This window comes from Oryzias latipes, chromosome 15 (assembly GCF_053564925.1).
Source record: "Oryzias latipes strain Hd-rR chromosome 15, Olatipes_Hd-rR_3.1".
Taxonomy (NCBI): domain Eukaryota; kingdom Metazoa; phylum Chordata; class Actinopteri; order Beloniformes; family Adrianichthyidae; genus Oryzias; species Oryzias latipes.
This window is the reverse complement of record NC_136251.1, coordinates 12963691-12979104: the sequence shown is the minus strand read 5'-3', so window position 1 is coordinate 12979104 and position 15414 is coordinate 12963691. Positions and strand designations below refer to the sequence as shown.

At 40.4% G+C, this 15414-nt stretch overlaps 1 protein-coding gene and 1 long non-coding RNA gene across 3 annotated transcripts; both read right to left on the bottom strand.

The window, feature by feature from the left end:
* Positions 1 to 984: 984 nt before the first annotated feature.
* On the bottom strand, positions 985 to 13456 carry eef1a1a (eukaryotic translation elongation factor 1 alpha 1a). 2 transcript variants are annotated; one of them, XM_004076988.4, is made up of 8 exons: positions 13316 to 13456; positions 12354 to 12531; positions 12060 to 12239; positions 10895 to 11191; positions 3148 to 3298; positions 2799 to 3055; positions 1814 to 2048; positions 985 to 1741 (listed from the first exon to the last, which is right to left on the bottom strand). In XM_004076988.4, exons 2-8 carry the CDS (start codon positions 12495 to 12497, stop codon positions 1617 to 1619), a joined length of 1389 nt encoding a protein of 462 aa, XP_004077036.1. In that variant the 5' UTR covers positions 12498 to 12531; positions 13316 to 13456; the 3' UTR covers positions 985 to 1616. The 2 variants fall into 2 exon arrangements, with proteins under 2 accessions (XP_004077036.1, XP_011482477.1); XM_011484175.4 differs by lacking the exon at positions 13316 to 13456 and adding an exon at positions 12989 to 13160.
* LOC144984120 (uncharacterized) lies at positions 6622 to 7349 on the bottom strand. The gene is made up of 3 exons (XR_013647784.1): positions 7263 to 7349; positions 6733 to 6839; positions 6622 to 6651 (listed from the first exon to the last, which is right to left on the bottom strand). It is a non-coding gene; the product is annotated as an uncharacterized LOC144984120 (long non-coding RNA).
* Positions 13457 to 15414: the final 1958 nt, after the last annotated feature.

The following is a 15414-nucleotide window of genomic DNA, read 5'->3' as shown; positions in this document are numbered from 1 at the left end:
GGAGCAACCAAATTTACCCAAACGATCACAGCAACATCTCATCCAATTGGTTAATAAAGACCTGTCTCAATCAATGTTCATGACTCCATTGCGGAAAAAGACAAAGCAGAGATGTTCTGTGTGGCCATTTCAAAGCAGTGACATCATCTGATCATCAAAAACATGTAGGCTTCTTTGAGATTATTCAGGAAATAAAATCTGAATGATCCTCATGACTTGGGAAAATGAGACTATGGTCTAACTTTATGAAAGATGTGTTTCCTGTTGGAAATTGGTTTACAGTAGTGACTTTTCACAATGTGCTTGTGGATCCCCACAAGGAATAACTTGAAATATATAAAAAGTGAAGTTTTTAAATCTGTTATGTAGGACTGCATTTTTTCCCTAAATAGGAATCTTGCCAGTTGTTCTCTTTCCACTTTTATTTTTACATTCTTACATTTTAAAGAGTTAAAGTTAAGTTGTTCCTCTATAAATGTGATCCGAAACTTGATTTAAAATTAGTTTCATATGGTGTAAGGAGCATAAATTTTACTAACTTTAATCTGCAGACACTGCATTAAAAAGATCCTAAAAGTCATTAATAGTGGTGGCAGTGTTATGGTCAGGGCTGTTTTGCTGCTGGTGGGCCTGGAAGACTCGCTGGATGGACTAAATAAAAATGTGAATTCTGTTTGTTACAAAATGTCTTAAAGGGAGAGTTCTCAATCTGGCCGTGGCCAGAGATTAAATTGTACTTGAGTTCAGGACAAAGATTCAATGCACAGCAGCACGTCTAGTAATTTAGTCAAAGTCCCGCCTTGAACCTACAGTCATCAGAAAAACCAGACTGCAGTTTGTTTTTGATAAGGAGGGCGTTTAAATTTTACACTCACGTTAGCAAAAGCTTGTTGGCTTTTGTTTGAAGTGATGGAAGACGGATGAAACACAAAGGAATCAAACCTGAGAAATTCTTGTAATTTACTGAAAGAAACCACAACTGGGTGAAGATTCAAACATGTTTAATGTTGCAAAGAGGCTCATGCCATTTCTTAAGGTGCAGTAGCTTTATACCAATTCAATGTTCTCAGGTGAAAGTGCGAAGTTAGCAAAATGCCAATCAAAGTGCTCAAAGAATCATCAGGTAGTCTATTCTGAGTCCTGAAGGAGGACAAAGTCTGACCTTTTGTTTCAAGTGGTTTTTAAAGCTTAAACACGACACTAATCCACAGCTCTGAAGAGTACAGTTTGGTCTTTTCATCACTGGCTCCTACAGAGCACTAAATTACTGCAAACATTCACAGCAGGACAACATGTAACAAGAACAGGAGCATTGCTCCAGAGAGCTAGAATGAGATTGTCAACATCACAGAGGGTTATACTGAACCAAACCAATGAGTGGAAGCAGCTTTTATCTTGTATCACATTGTACATAATGATGATCTAACAGTGGAGTGAGGAGTTTCTCCTCAACATCTAAGGACCTATATGATTTCTTTCCTTCGGATGCTTTTGCGATGCATTGTGATGATTAACCAGTCTTTGATTATTAGCTTGAAGCGACCAGTGGTTGGATGGAGTTGGATAATGGATGTCCTGCCTTGGGAGACCTTGTGGTCGGCAGAGCAGCACAACATTCATTTGTTCCTCTGGGCCTTCTGAGCAGACTTGGTGACCTTACCAGTGGTGGAGACTTTCTTCTCCACCCCCTTTATCACACCAACGGCAACGGTCTGGCGCATGTCGCGAACCGCAAAACGACCTATGGGGAAATTTTGCAGAATTTGGTGTCAGTTTCAGTCTTAAATTGCTCAGTTTTTTAGTTCTGGCTTACCCAGTGGAGGGTACTCGGAGAAGCTCTCAACACACATGGGCTTCCCAGGAATCATGTCTACGATGGCGGCATCTCCTGACTTGAGAGACTTGGGGTTGTCCTCTAGCTTCTTCCCTGAGCGACGATCAATTTTTTCCTTCAGCTCTGCAAACTTGCAGGCAATGTGAGCAGTGTGACAGTCTAGCACAGGAGCGTAGCCTGCACTAATCTGGCCCGGGTGGTTGAGAATGATCACCTGCAAAAAACAAAGACAACAGACTTCCTGTTTAGCTATCTTCACACCGGCCATTGCAACGTGCGTTCAAGTGGACACTTTCAAGGAAAAGTCTATGTAAACGTACCGTACAAACCAAAAGTTTGGACACACCTTCCCATTCATTTTAATGAGAAGGTGTGTCCGAACTTTCGTACATCTTTGCGCATTTCTGGCTTCTGCGTTCAAAACTATCTCGTTTACACATAGCTATGCACATTTTTAAGATCTCCAAGTACTGAAAACCATTGAATGCACGGTTAAGTTAAACCAGGTCAAACTTGGACCATTCAGGGACTTGGATTTTTGACGTATGGATGGTGTCCCTTTTTAAATCCCGGAAGTGCCAACCATATGTAAATCAATCATGAAGAAGAAATTAATAATTGTGGTTTGTGCCCCACAAGAATTGTATCACGCAGAGTTTAGAGTGACGTACCAAGCCTCTTTCAATTGTAGGTGATGGAAATGAGCTACTATGAGGCAGCAACAGTCCAGTGTGAACACCATGTGCTAAACACATGTTCTTAAATGCGCGTAAACGTAGCATTTGACTCCTCATCCTATTAAACTGGAGCAGCAGTTACTGCAGTGGCCCATTTAGGAACATTTCCTTCCAGCAAGTTAATCCAAAATACGTCTGACTATGAAACATTTTCACCTAAGACAGAGAAGCTCTTCTGTTCTGTGAGGAGCATAGTTTCCATCATTTAGGTTTGATGTAACGTGTACCTGAGCAGTGAAGTTGGCAGCTTCCTGCGGGGGGTCATTCTTGCTGTCGCCAGCCACATTCCCACGGCGTATATCTTTGACTGACACATTCTTGACATTAAAGCCCACATTGTCTCCAGGAAGAGCCTCGGTTAGAGCCTCATGGTGCATCTCCACAGACTTCACTTCAGTGGTCACGTTGACTGGGGCAAAGGTCACAACCATGCCAGGTTTTAGTACCCCAGTTTCCACGCGACCTACAGGGACTGTTCCAATACCTGAGGATGGGACGTATCATCAGAGACAGTTATTGCAGTCCTCTCCTGAAAAATCTGCGTTTTCACTGAAGAGACCAAAGTACATGACACACCTCCAATTTTGTAGACATCCTGCAAGGGAAGGCGTAGAGGTTTGTCTGTTGGACGAGTCGGGGGCTGGATGGCGTCCAGAGCTTCCAGCAGTGTGGTGCCCGATGCGTTACCTTCCTTCCTATTGATCTTCCATCCTTTAAACCAGGTCATCTGGAAGGCATTTAACATTTAGGAGTGTCTGAAAACTGTTGAGATGAGTGGTTTTTGTTTTGTTTTTACCTAAACTGGTGATTGATGCAATAAAAAAAATTGTTATCCTTCCTGTCAGCTGATATTTCCGTAATTTAACTGATCTTCACACAGGTTTACAGTTCCAAGCGTTAATTATTTTGTCAGTTGGCACAGCAACTTTATTCTTTACCAGCATTTGTAGGACTCCCTTTGGTTGTGCAGGAGTGTTGAGCACATATTGCTCCTTTTTCTCTCTGTTGTTATTCACTATCTGTTCAATTATCCATTTTTAGAACTGCGAAGTGCAATGTTTGTTAAACAGAGTTAAAGTGTTTTTGAGTTTGCAACTTTTTTCTACAGATGTTATAAACATGTGGCAGCCAAGCTATTAGTTTGACCCTTTTTATTATTGGGTTCACACCAAGCGCGAATCGTGTCCGCCTTGACTTTTGACACGCGTCAAGATTAGCTGGTTGACGTCCAGAAATGTGTTCATAAACTTGACGTTACAGACCCATGTAGGAGGAGCTACTTACTCTCAAAACCTTTTAGCCCCATTGCTACATGAAGGCATTGTCTGAATAATTTGTATATACAGATTTACACAGATGATTCTGAGAGGTCAGGTTTATTTATCAGAATCAGCTTTATTGGCCAAGTACAGTGCATGTACCACACCTGGCTGTGGATCCTGTCTCCGGCTCAACTCGTGCCCCCGACTGTCCCCCCAACTCCGGATGGAGGAAGCTCGTCTGCTGGACTTTAAATATGTAGTTGTAGAGATAGATAAGTTAGTTCTTCCCTATGAGTTCTGGTAAATCGCCTGTCCGTCCTGGGGTAGGATCCCTCCTTCATGTGGGCACCCCTGAGGTTTCTTCATTTTTTCCGGAATCCAGTTTTTTTGGGAGTTTTTCCTTACCACGAAGGGGGGTCTAAGGGCAGGGATGTCCAGTTTAGTTTAGTCAGTTTGTTAGTTCAATTTAGTATTTTACTCTTGAATTCTATGTATTCATGATCCTTTTGATTTTATGTTTAACTTTGTCAATTACCGATACGAAGCTACGGTGGCCCTGAAGTGCAAACCATTCAACAAATCACTCGATACAAAACATTTTTAAGATCACAGCAACAATTTAAAAAGCGTATTACATTTTAGAAAACAAAACAAAATTTCAGAAACCAAAACATAAAAAAGAAAAAAAAGAAAAAAAGATTTCAGAAAACAAAATTAATTTCCAGAAAAAAAAAGAAATATTACAAAATGAAAACATTTCAGAAAAAAAATTAATTTCCAGAAAACAAAATGAAATAAAAAAAATGAAAACATTTCAGAAAAACAAAATGAAATATTAAAAAATGAAAAACATTTCAGAAAAAAAATGAAATATTAAAAATGAAAAACATTTCAGAACACAGAATGAATTTCCAGAAAACAAAACGAAATCTTCAAAAATGAAAAACATTTCCAAACCGGAAGAAGCAGGTACTATGGGACAACGCTGATTGGATGATGATGTTTGTCAATCATTTGAACTGAAAAGTATTTTAAATGAAGCGACGACGGATTTTATCGTCCAAACAACAATGTACCATGATATTCCCGTATTTCCCATTTACATATTAAATCAAAAATGCAGCAAACAGATAATGAAGGTTTAAATTATTTTTTGAATATTTCGTCTGAAGCAGAACGGTCACCCGGAAGTAGTTTGTGTGGATGACGTCCGTTCTGCAGGTAAACAAAGAAAGGGACGGTAAAACGTTAACATAAACTTTAATCTTTGAATATTTAGCGGATGTGATGACAGAACGCACCCAGAAATATCAACACCAACCAGGTTTACAACTGTTTCGAAATGTCTGTGAGAGGATTCTGTCTGAAGCAGCAGCTGCGAAGAAACGGGTGTTAAAGACGGCGCACATCAGGAAATGCAGTCCCGCCATCCACTGATAAGGTATGGAGGCACATTTGTTTGATCTAATAAATGTAGCGTTAAACGTGATTTCTAGGTGGGTGTTTACAGACAGATCCAAGATCCTTCAGTCATACGTTAATGACAGGTTACCTCATCACCTGGAGAGGGGGGGGGGGGGGGTCACGTGGGCAGGATTCTCAGACAGGTGAACCAGCCGCATAAATCAGCAAAGCTGTCAGGTAAACTGCAGCAGTTTGTGTCTCAGAATAACATTTATGAATGCTTCTTATTCACACTATTAAGATCTGTGACTTTAGAGTGTGTCAGTGCACAGAAACATGACAGTAAATGACTGGATGTGCACATCATCAGACATGTACAGGTGTGTAACTAACGGTGGCAAAGTCTGTAGTGTAAAATAAATCTTTAAAAAAAACGTTTTAGTCTTTCAGGCAGAGGAAGAATACCAAATTGTTTTAGAATGTATTTTTTATAAGACTGAAATAATGTATTTTATTCTGAGTTTGGTGTTTTGACCCCTCCCTAATGAATTTCTGGTTTAACCCATTTTCTCCTCATTTTGATGAACTCAACTTTTTCCTGAATGAAAGATGAACGGCAGCTGATGTTTTTCTGTCAGGGATTTTTAATTTATTAATTTATTTCTGTCAGGGATTTCAATGGAGCTGGAGTCCAGTGCAGAGGAAGCTGCAAGCATGTACGAGCAGGAACTGGGGTCCCCTTACTTGTGCATCTTCCTCTGGATGTGATGCTGAGCAGCAATGTGGACAAAACTTCCCTGACATGACTCTTTTTGATATAGTTAAGCACAAACAGACTTTTCCCAGATGCATTTTTTCCTCTAATAAATGTGACTGACAGGTACGCTGAGTAAATGCTGATTGTAAGCGCAACATTTGATTGACTGCATGAAGAAGCCCATAAAGGAAAATCCACAACTGTTTCTTTGTTTCTGTTTTTGAATAACGTATTCATGTTAAGTTTTCAATAAATATACTGCATTGCTATGAAACAAATTTGTTTATTTTCATATCCATTATTACAATCCTCATGTCAGCATTCAGTTTTTTCATTGACAAAGAAACATTTCTAAACAACAGCTTTGAAAATCAAACATCAACATTGTTAATAAAGCTTTAAAACCTAAAATGGTAAACATGGAAAAGCTCCTAAATGAAGCAAGTCTAATATGAACATTTTAAACTGGAGTTTTGCTTAAAGGATTATTAAGTTGTTTGGAGTTGAACAAGTGTTTGATGCGATTCCTCAGATGTGATTTCCAGATCATCAGCCCGACGCTAAAGCCAGGAATTGTGCTTCGTTTTTCACTCCCCACTGCATCATTTACAACTAATCAGGCTTATGCAGCAGGTTAAAGACGTTTTTTTAAAGGACCTGCAATTTAAAAAAAAAAAATAGATATTAAGGTTAAATAATATTTATTGATTACATTTCACATAAATCCTGGTGACTTGCCTGTACACTGCACAATGATATGAATGACTTTAGTCTTGTTGTATTCAGCTGCCATCTGTTCTTCTGCAGCACAAACCTTTCTGGAACTTCGCTTTGAGAAACTTCACCTGCAGAAATATCACATGTTAATTCAATTAAGTATTTTATAAACTTTAAAGTTCATTTTTAAGTTTCAGTATATGTGTATATGCATGGTTCTAAAATATACAATGCACTTAAATATTATTTCCCATAAGAACTTGTTTACTGATTTCAGTCTTAAAGTCGATTTTTAGCAACACTGATGCCATATAATTACTGTAATTACTGTATAAATCACAGAATCAGGCTGGCTCGGAGCTTTTTCTCTCATGTTGTCACCGAAAACGGGAACGGCTATCGTGTGAAGACGGTTCGTCTCCATCGGGTTCCTTTTGCGCATGCGCAAGATAAAGAAATTATCTTTTCAAAGCAGCACTTTAACATCCTAAAATTAACATCCTTAGAGACATGTGACTGACAAAAGAAAAGATCACAGAATTGATTCTTACCTAAAGATGATTGACAGCATGAACCTCGCAGCCGTAGACATTAGCGCACAGCGTTCAAAGTAAAAGTGCTCACAAACTACTTCCGGGTGACCGTGTGTCAGGCGAAATGTTAAAAAAATAATTTTAAAGTTCATTAACAGTTTGCTGCATTTTTTATTTGATATATAAATGGGAAATTCGTGGATTATTATAGTACATTGTTGTTTGGACGATAAAATCCGTCATCGCTTCATTTAAAATACTTTTCAGTTCAAATGATTGACAAAAATCCTCATCCAATCAGCGTTGTCCCATAGTACCTGCCTCTTCCGGTTTGGAAATGTTTTTCATTTTTGAAGATTTCGTTTTGTTTTCTGGAAATTCATTGTGTTCTGAAATGTTTTTCATTTTTTAATATTTCATTTTTTTTCTGGAATTTTTTTTTTTTTTTTCTGAAATGTTTTCATTTTTTAATATTTCTTTTTTTCCTGGAAATTAATTTTGTTTTCTGAAATGTTTTTTTTTTGTCATTTTTGTTTTTCAAGTTTTGGTTTCTGAAATTTTGTTTTGTTTTCTAAAATGTAATGCTGCTTTTTAAATTTTTTTTTTTTTTTTTAATTGTTGTTGTGATCTTAAAAATGTTTTTGTATCGAGTGATTTGTTGAATGCTTTGCACTTCAGGGCCACCGTACGAAGCCCATCAAGACGACATATGTGAATTTGGGCTATACAAATAAAATTGAATTGAATTGAATGTACAAGGAATTTGGCTTCAGTGTCTTGTGTAAAAAAAAAAAGTGTAAAGGAGTAAGACAAAAAAAAAGGATAAATAATAAAAAAGAAAGTAATATAAGGTAGATATGTCTATGTCTAGATATAGGAATAAATTAAAATAACAAAATAAAAAAATAACTAAGTAAAAATGCAACAGTAGTTCTGGTTTGCTAGTTTCTGTGGTTTTGTTCAGTGTTTTTGAGTGGTCAGGAGTTCATCAGAGTGACAGCTCAGGGGAAGAAGCTGTCTTTGTGGCGAGTGGTTTATTTTAAAAAGCTTCACAAAAGCATTGGTAATCACGTCTCCATGTCTGGGCTCACGAGATCCTTCAGAGATTCTCCCAGTACGGGGATGTTCACAATCTACTGCAGGAGCTGCCGCTGAATGACTGCAGCTTTCAGCGGTACTTCCGTCTGTGACCCAGTTTGATGACTTGGTGTCCCTCATTAGTAAGTGGAGGGAAAAATTAATAAAATTAGAGGACCTTTTTTTATCATTGTCCTGATGAAAATAAGAAAAATTTCTTAGAAGGTGAACAATCAGCTTCTCCAGCATGTTGGTCTTGGACTCCACCTGCCGATCACATCATCAGCAAGTCACAGGCCAAGTCTGAGTTCCAGATAGATTGATGCGACTTGAATACTTTCCCAAAGAATGTGATTCTTGAAATGCTAGACTGTCACACTGCACCTAATGCTCAATAGGGATCGCAGAACCTCTTGTTGCATGCATTTCCATCTCAGCTGTTTTCGTTGTATAAGTATTTCTCATTTAATATTTGGTTAGCATTTTTGCATGAATCTTAGCATTATTGAGTTATTTTAGACATCAGTTACTTTTAACTTATGCGCCACGAGGCAGGTTTTCCATTGATTTGAATTACTAATCTCCCTTTGAAGAAGCTGATATAAAATTTTGACGATGAGTCAACGTATCCTAGAAGTTTTCAGCTAAATCTTTAGTTATACATTTTTTTTAATTGGACAATATCTTAAACATTGTTCCTAAATATGAATTATTTACATGTTTTTTTTTCTTTACTGCCACTTAAACAATTGATTTAGCATTTAACAATTTACTTTGGTGTTCATGGCAATGTTACACATTATTCACCTCCTATTTTCTGCTTTGCTCCTTTTAAATGTGATAAATTTGCCATGGAATATTTGGCAATCAATATTCTGCACATTTCTGCTGTGATACTATTTTCTTTATACTAAGTTGGATATTAATTAAAACCATTTATTAATTCCATTTAATTCAGAATTCAGATTTACCATTAAGATTTTCAGTTTTGTTATATTTTCAACAATATTTAGACCTTTTGTTTACTTTTTATTAAGTCTTACTTATTTTTTTAGTGTTAGCATTTTTAGCAGTATTCAATGTAATACCTTTATTCTGCTGTTCACCATTTGCATATCCCTTTAGGGGTCGCCACAGCGAATTGGCTTTCACTAGCCGCGGTATTATATGCAAAATGTCTTTGATTGGATCAAAGATTGGGTTAGAATTGAACTGTGTACATGGGCCCGGAAAAACTTCATCCGATTATAACAAATGTTTACATGCGCCACACTGTCAGTCGGAATAAATAATTTGGAGTTCCGTTGTAAACAAACCGAGCTGCCACATAGAGCGAGACGATCTTCTACACATGCTTTTATTATTGTTATGATTATTATGAAGCGGCTGGTCGCTCATCATTTTATTTTTAATCAGTGCGGTCAGTGCTTTTTTGTGGTGGAACAGAGCTGGAAGAAGGGTTGGGAGTAGGCTAACATGTGCTAACAACATTTAGCCTTGTTTGAACATAAAATCCATGCAGTCAATGCCGCAATCTGCATTTTGCCAGCACCTCAAAATGTGAAAATAACATCAGCCTTTATTTTGTCTGGACACGACCGGTAACACAAATCCACATGATTGTTTACACGGTTTTTAAAGACTGCGCAGCATTTCTGCTTTGAAAACCTGCCTCCGTTAGCTCACACACCGCCCCAAAGCCTCTCCTCTGCTTGGGGACACCGTTCTACCAGGAGACACGGTTCTCCTGAGTTCGGCAGCTCTCTCATGCAGAGCGGCAGGACGGACTGCAAACCGGAGCGCACTCGTAACAATGCACCTTCCCCTGCCCGCAAACACAAAGCTGATCTGCTCAGAGACGGGGTTTTCTCGCGCGGAGCGGCCGGCCGGTCCTGATTGCGCTTCAAAGCCTCCTCTGGAGCGCCGCACCATCTATGCATGACCTAAACCAGAGCAGTAGTGACCCACGATCGGAATTAACTGTTTACATGCACAATGATCAGATCAACAACATTTAGTTGATTGGCATAACCCACCAATCTTGATCAGAAAGAAATTTTGATCCGAATGAGTCTGATCAGGGCAGATTATTACGAATGGCTTGTTTACATGACTAATTTTTCTTCCGATTAGGCGTTCATTCCGATTACTTTTGTTCTTGTAAAGGCTGCTACTGATTCACACAGGTGATTTGGCAGAGATTTTTACACTGAATGCCCTGCCTGACATAACCTTGTATTTTATCCCAGCTGGGGACTGGCACAGGGAGACAGATTTTGGCCCCCTTGAGGCTATATACTGTAGTTAGGCAGTAGCACAAAGAGACTTGCCTAAGGACCCACACTGGATGAAGATTATCACGCTCCCTGAAAATCAAACCCTGGTTTCCCACGGGCCAGTCAAACACGCAGCCAACTGAGCCATCCAGATGCTATTAAATTTCCATAAATAAACTGGTGAAACAGTTCGTGAATGTTCTTAGAGTTAATTTTATTGTTGGTCCTTTATTCAGTTTAATGTTAACAAATTATGACCTCTGGTATTAATGTAGTTGTGCTGTGTGTGTCTCTTACATTGGGACTTGGCTCAAGCATGTTGTCTCCATTCCAGCCAGAAATGGGCACAAAGGCTACGGTGTCTGGATTGTAGCCGATCTTCTTGATGTAGGTGCTCACTTCCTTCACAATCTCTTCGTAGCGCTTCTGGCTGTAGTTTGGCTCTGTGGAGTCCATCTTGTTGATGCCCACAATGAGCTGCTTCACCCCAAGAGTGTAAGCCAGGAGGGCATGCTCACGGGTCTGTCCGTTCTTGGAAATGCCAGCCTCGAACTCGCCGACGCCTGCCGCCACGATTAAGACGGCACAATCGGCCTGAATACAGCACAGTCGTACAAGTTTTACCTGCTGCATTAAAGCTTTGACACAATTTTAAATATAGAAACATCTACCTCGCTTACAGGTACGCTGGGTTGTTACACCACTCTGCACACTGCTTTCAATAAGGCGTTCACTTTGAACCAATAGCTAAATATACAATCTTCTTCACAGCCAATCACAATTGTTTTTGCCTTTAAATTCATAAATGGTGTTCTTCCTCTGCATTCTAGATGGTTTGCTATCCCTCCTCGACCCCGTTCTCCCCCTAGAACAATACTTTGGTCTGGCCTCTAACCACTATCAGCGTCTGGCCTCTAGAGTTTGTAAGTCTACGGTCAGAGTTCATCTCAACTACACAAGACATCATCGACCCAAAGCCTAAAGTCCTAAAATTATGGACTAAATTCATGCTCATTTTTCTGTAACACAAATAAATCTCAACTCACATTAATATCTCTCTGAATTGAAATGCTGAAACATCTGTGTCAATGAACACAAGTCTTTTTTGGAAGTCAATTCTGAAGTCCTTGAATTTAGGTGCAAGTCTTGCGTCTGAGAAGTCATGGTTAAAATCGGTTATTATACTACTTTTAAAGACTTGTGTCGACTCATAAACGGGTCGTTTATGTTTCTGCATGTGCCCCATGCAAAGCTAAAGGGAGCTGTTATTTTACATGTGGCAGTGATATTCTGAAAATAAGAATTAAATAAAGTCTCACAAGTCCCCGACCTTAAGCCTAAAGTCTTTGGGTTCAGTTCTAAAGCCTCTGGATGTGGGACTTCAGTGCAACTCAAGCCCAAGGCCCTAGTCCCCATCCCTGCTCTATGCAGTGCTAGGACAGAGACAGAGTACGCTACAGACCTGGGAGGTCCCGGTGATCATGTTCTTGATGAAGTCCCTGTGGCCTGGCGCATCAATGATGGTCACATAATACTTGCTGGTCTCAAACTTCCACAGAGAGATGTCGATGGTGATGCCGCGCTCCCTCTCCGCCTTCAGCTTGTCCAACACCCAAGCGTACTTGAACGACCCCTTCCCCATCTGAGGAGTGACAAGTGTGGCGGTTTTGTGAGCGTTCTTGTCGTAGTGGTCCTGTGTGTGTGTGTGTGTGTGTGTGTGTGTGTGTGTGTGTGTGTGTACCCTTCAAACCCTTACCTCGGCAGCTTCCTTCTCAAACTTCTCAATAGTTCTCTTATCGATGCCACCACACTTGTAGATGAGGTGGCCTGTGGTGGTCGATTTGCCAGAGTCGACGTGTCCGATCACGACTATGTTGATGTGGAGTTTCTCCTTTCCCATGGTGGCAGAACTCGGACTGGACTTGATGGGGAGTCTGCAAAGACAGACAGTTTTTAACTAGGTGCCAAGCAGCTGCAGACACACGCAGAAAAGATGCTCCTGAAGTAAACACTGTCCTGAAATCCTCAAACCATCCACGCCCCTGCTCTCATCCCCCCACCCCACCCCCCAAGCATCAACACACCCAGACAACATGGCTGATGCTTCAGACTCTCAGCTCTCCTCCATTTTGACAGTGAAGCAGCCATTTCTCTGCCTCTGCAGTGCTCTGCTGCAGGTTTGTGCAGACTCCAGAACTCTGTCCAGAGTTCTGCTGACCGCGAGGACGCGCGCGTGCACTGCGGAGGCCGCTGCTGCTCTAAAACATTCATGTCATCATCTGCCTTCAGGTTGGAGCAGGCGGGAGGGCTGCTGCTGTAATCCAACCCCCCCCCCCACCACCACCACCACCACCACCACACACACATTGTCATTCATGATCCCGGGCAGACCTGTTCAGGTGAACCGCGTCACGTCACCGCGGCTGCCGCAGTGCGCCTCTGTGCTCAAACGTGACCAAACTGCGTGTAAATGCCGCGCGACCTTCTGCAGTCCAACTAAAACTGAGGGATTTAGGAGCCTGCGCCATGTTCGAGCCGCACTGACGCCTGGATGCGCGTCAACTCCACCGACTGAGCGTCTGTCCCCTGCACCCCAGTCACAACAACCGCAGGTCCCGCCACAAACTCCGCACCGCCGAGGATTCTGAATAGAGCGCGAACACACCCTACCACCACCCCACCCCACCCCCACGCGTGACCTGATGAAGTGCGTTGTACCTGGGGAGCTGGCGGCTGTCAGGTCGGCTTCAGGACCGGAGAGGCTGGCAGACGCTGATCCGTTTATGGTCTCGGGACAGGCGGGGGGGAATTGCGTAATTGCGCGTCCCCGCCGCTGCGCAGCATCACAGTAACGGACCGGTGGAGGCTGCGCGTGACAGCGCAGCGCGGCACCCATTATCGGACATAAAACGGTGCTCGGCCAAGGAGACGGACTGAAAGTTGTCCGAGAATTGAACTAAGAGGGTCAGTCACAACAAGCACTTGGTCTTTTATATAATATTATTTAAGCACCAACAACCAGAGGATGCACAAAAAATCTATCCCAAAATAAAAAGACATAATAAACCAGTTCATACCATATTGTACAGATCACTGTTCAGTTTTATAGATTTTACAGATATATTTCATTTTGTCTTTATAATCTAATGACAGGTTATATTAAAGATGAAGATGAATGGATAGTTTGGGGAGGAGTCAGAGGCTTTCTATGTCAGGAGGGTGTTCCCTCCTCCTCCAGACGCTCTAAAACTGGATTTCACTTAACCTCCGTGCTCTTTAAGCCGTTTGTCTGCCAATTACTGAAGAGCCACAGAGAAACTATTTCCAACTCTGCTGCAGCCAGAAAACCTCTAAAAACGATGAAGTGTTAAATATTCAAATGGATCTGTTTTTTAAAAGTTAAATCACAGAGAATGGAATGGATGTCATTCTTTTAACTAAATTTCATTTATTTTAAATCACAAAAGATGCCGATTTCTATGAAAAATGCTCCTGCTTTTTAAGCTAAAATATTTTGCTTAAAAAGGTGCAACACTGAATAAGGCAAGAAATTGTCCTGTTTGCAATTATGAATGAAACTGTTTTTGTTTAGTTTTACTATAAGATCTCCAAAATCCCAGATGCCAGGAAGTGCTTGTATTAAACCAAACATGACATTTATAGCAAGGTTGGGTTTTCTATAGCATTCACTCAGGTGAAATTAGTAACAAGAGGAGAGGCCTACTACACCTACTTGAAGACATCTAATCTTTGTATATTTTTGACTTCTATTAGAAAACGTTTTTAACCCTTGTGCTATCCTAGGCATTTTAGCATTGGGAGTTGGGTCATCTAGACCCACTAGACAGTGCGCTGAACCTTTTTTCTTCAATGATTTGTGATCTTCACTGGTGTCCATGGATTACATTAAATCTTTCCACCTTTATCCACCTTTGTCATGGTGGAGAACACGTCAATGCAAGGGTGGGGTTATCTAAGATAGCACAAGGGTTAAAAACATACTAGTTGAAAAAAATAGAGACTGCCATTTTAAATTCATCTTTAGAAGCCGCTGAATCCCCTTTGGGACACTGTGATGCAGTTAGCAGTGAGAATGTCATCTACTAGAGCTCTAAACAACGATGTTTACTAGACCTCTATGAATTAATGTCTATCAGATGCATGATGCTTGTCTATAGCTTTGATATAGCAATGATTTAGTTTTAGATCTAATAGATGTGTCCATGCCTAGTGGGTTTCTAATGAGTTTGGTTTGAAAGGTAACTGTGCGTCATTTAAACAGTATTATTTTATTTCAGACAATAGAGTAAAATAAACATTTGTAGTGAAGAAGCCAAAATTCAAGAGACTTCTATAGAGAAATAAGCAGCTGTTTCTCATTCATTCTGTTGGTCAGAATAACTATTCTTGCTCTGATACCTTTTTATAACATGTTCTTGATATTTTAACCCTTGTGCTATCCTAGGCACTTTAACATTGGGAGTTGGGTCATCTAGACCCACTAGACAGTGCTCTGAACCTTTTTTCTTCAATGATTTGTGATCTTCACTGGTGTCTATGGATTACATGAAATCTTTCCACCTTTATCCACCTTTGTCATGGTAGGGAGAACACGTCAATGGAAGGGTGGGGTCATCTAAGATAGCACACGTCCTTTTTTCAATGATAATTTAAAATGATAATTTGCTTCTCTTGAGCAAGTTTTTCAAGGAATAAACTGACAAATCAGATGCCTCAGTGAAAGTCTCACATCTAACGTTTTAAAGGTTGTTTTGTAGCCTGCTTTCAAGTGATTGGTGAGAGTGGTTGCCCATGAA

What these genes read in the sequence shown, in the direction of transcription:
- eef1a1a (XM_004076988.4), bottom strand. Translation starts at nt 12,497, where the DNA reads ATGGGAAAGGAGAAACTCCACATCAACATAGTCGTGATCGGACACGTC. An exon ending in TTGAGAAGGAAGCTGCCGAG is followed by an intron (nt 12,240 to 12,353) that starts GTAAGGGTTTGA and finishes GTCACTCCTCAG; the next exon opens with ATGGGGAAGGGGTCGTTCAA. An exon ending in CTCCGAGTACCCTCCACTGG is followed by an intron (nt 1,742 to 1,813) that starts GTAAGCCAGAAC and finishes ATTTCCCCATAG; the next exon opens with GTCGTTTTGCGGTTCGCGAC.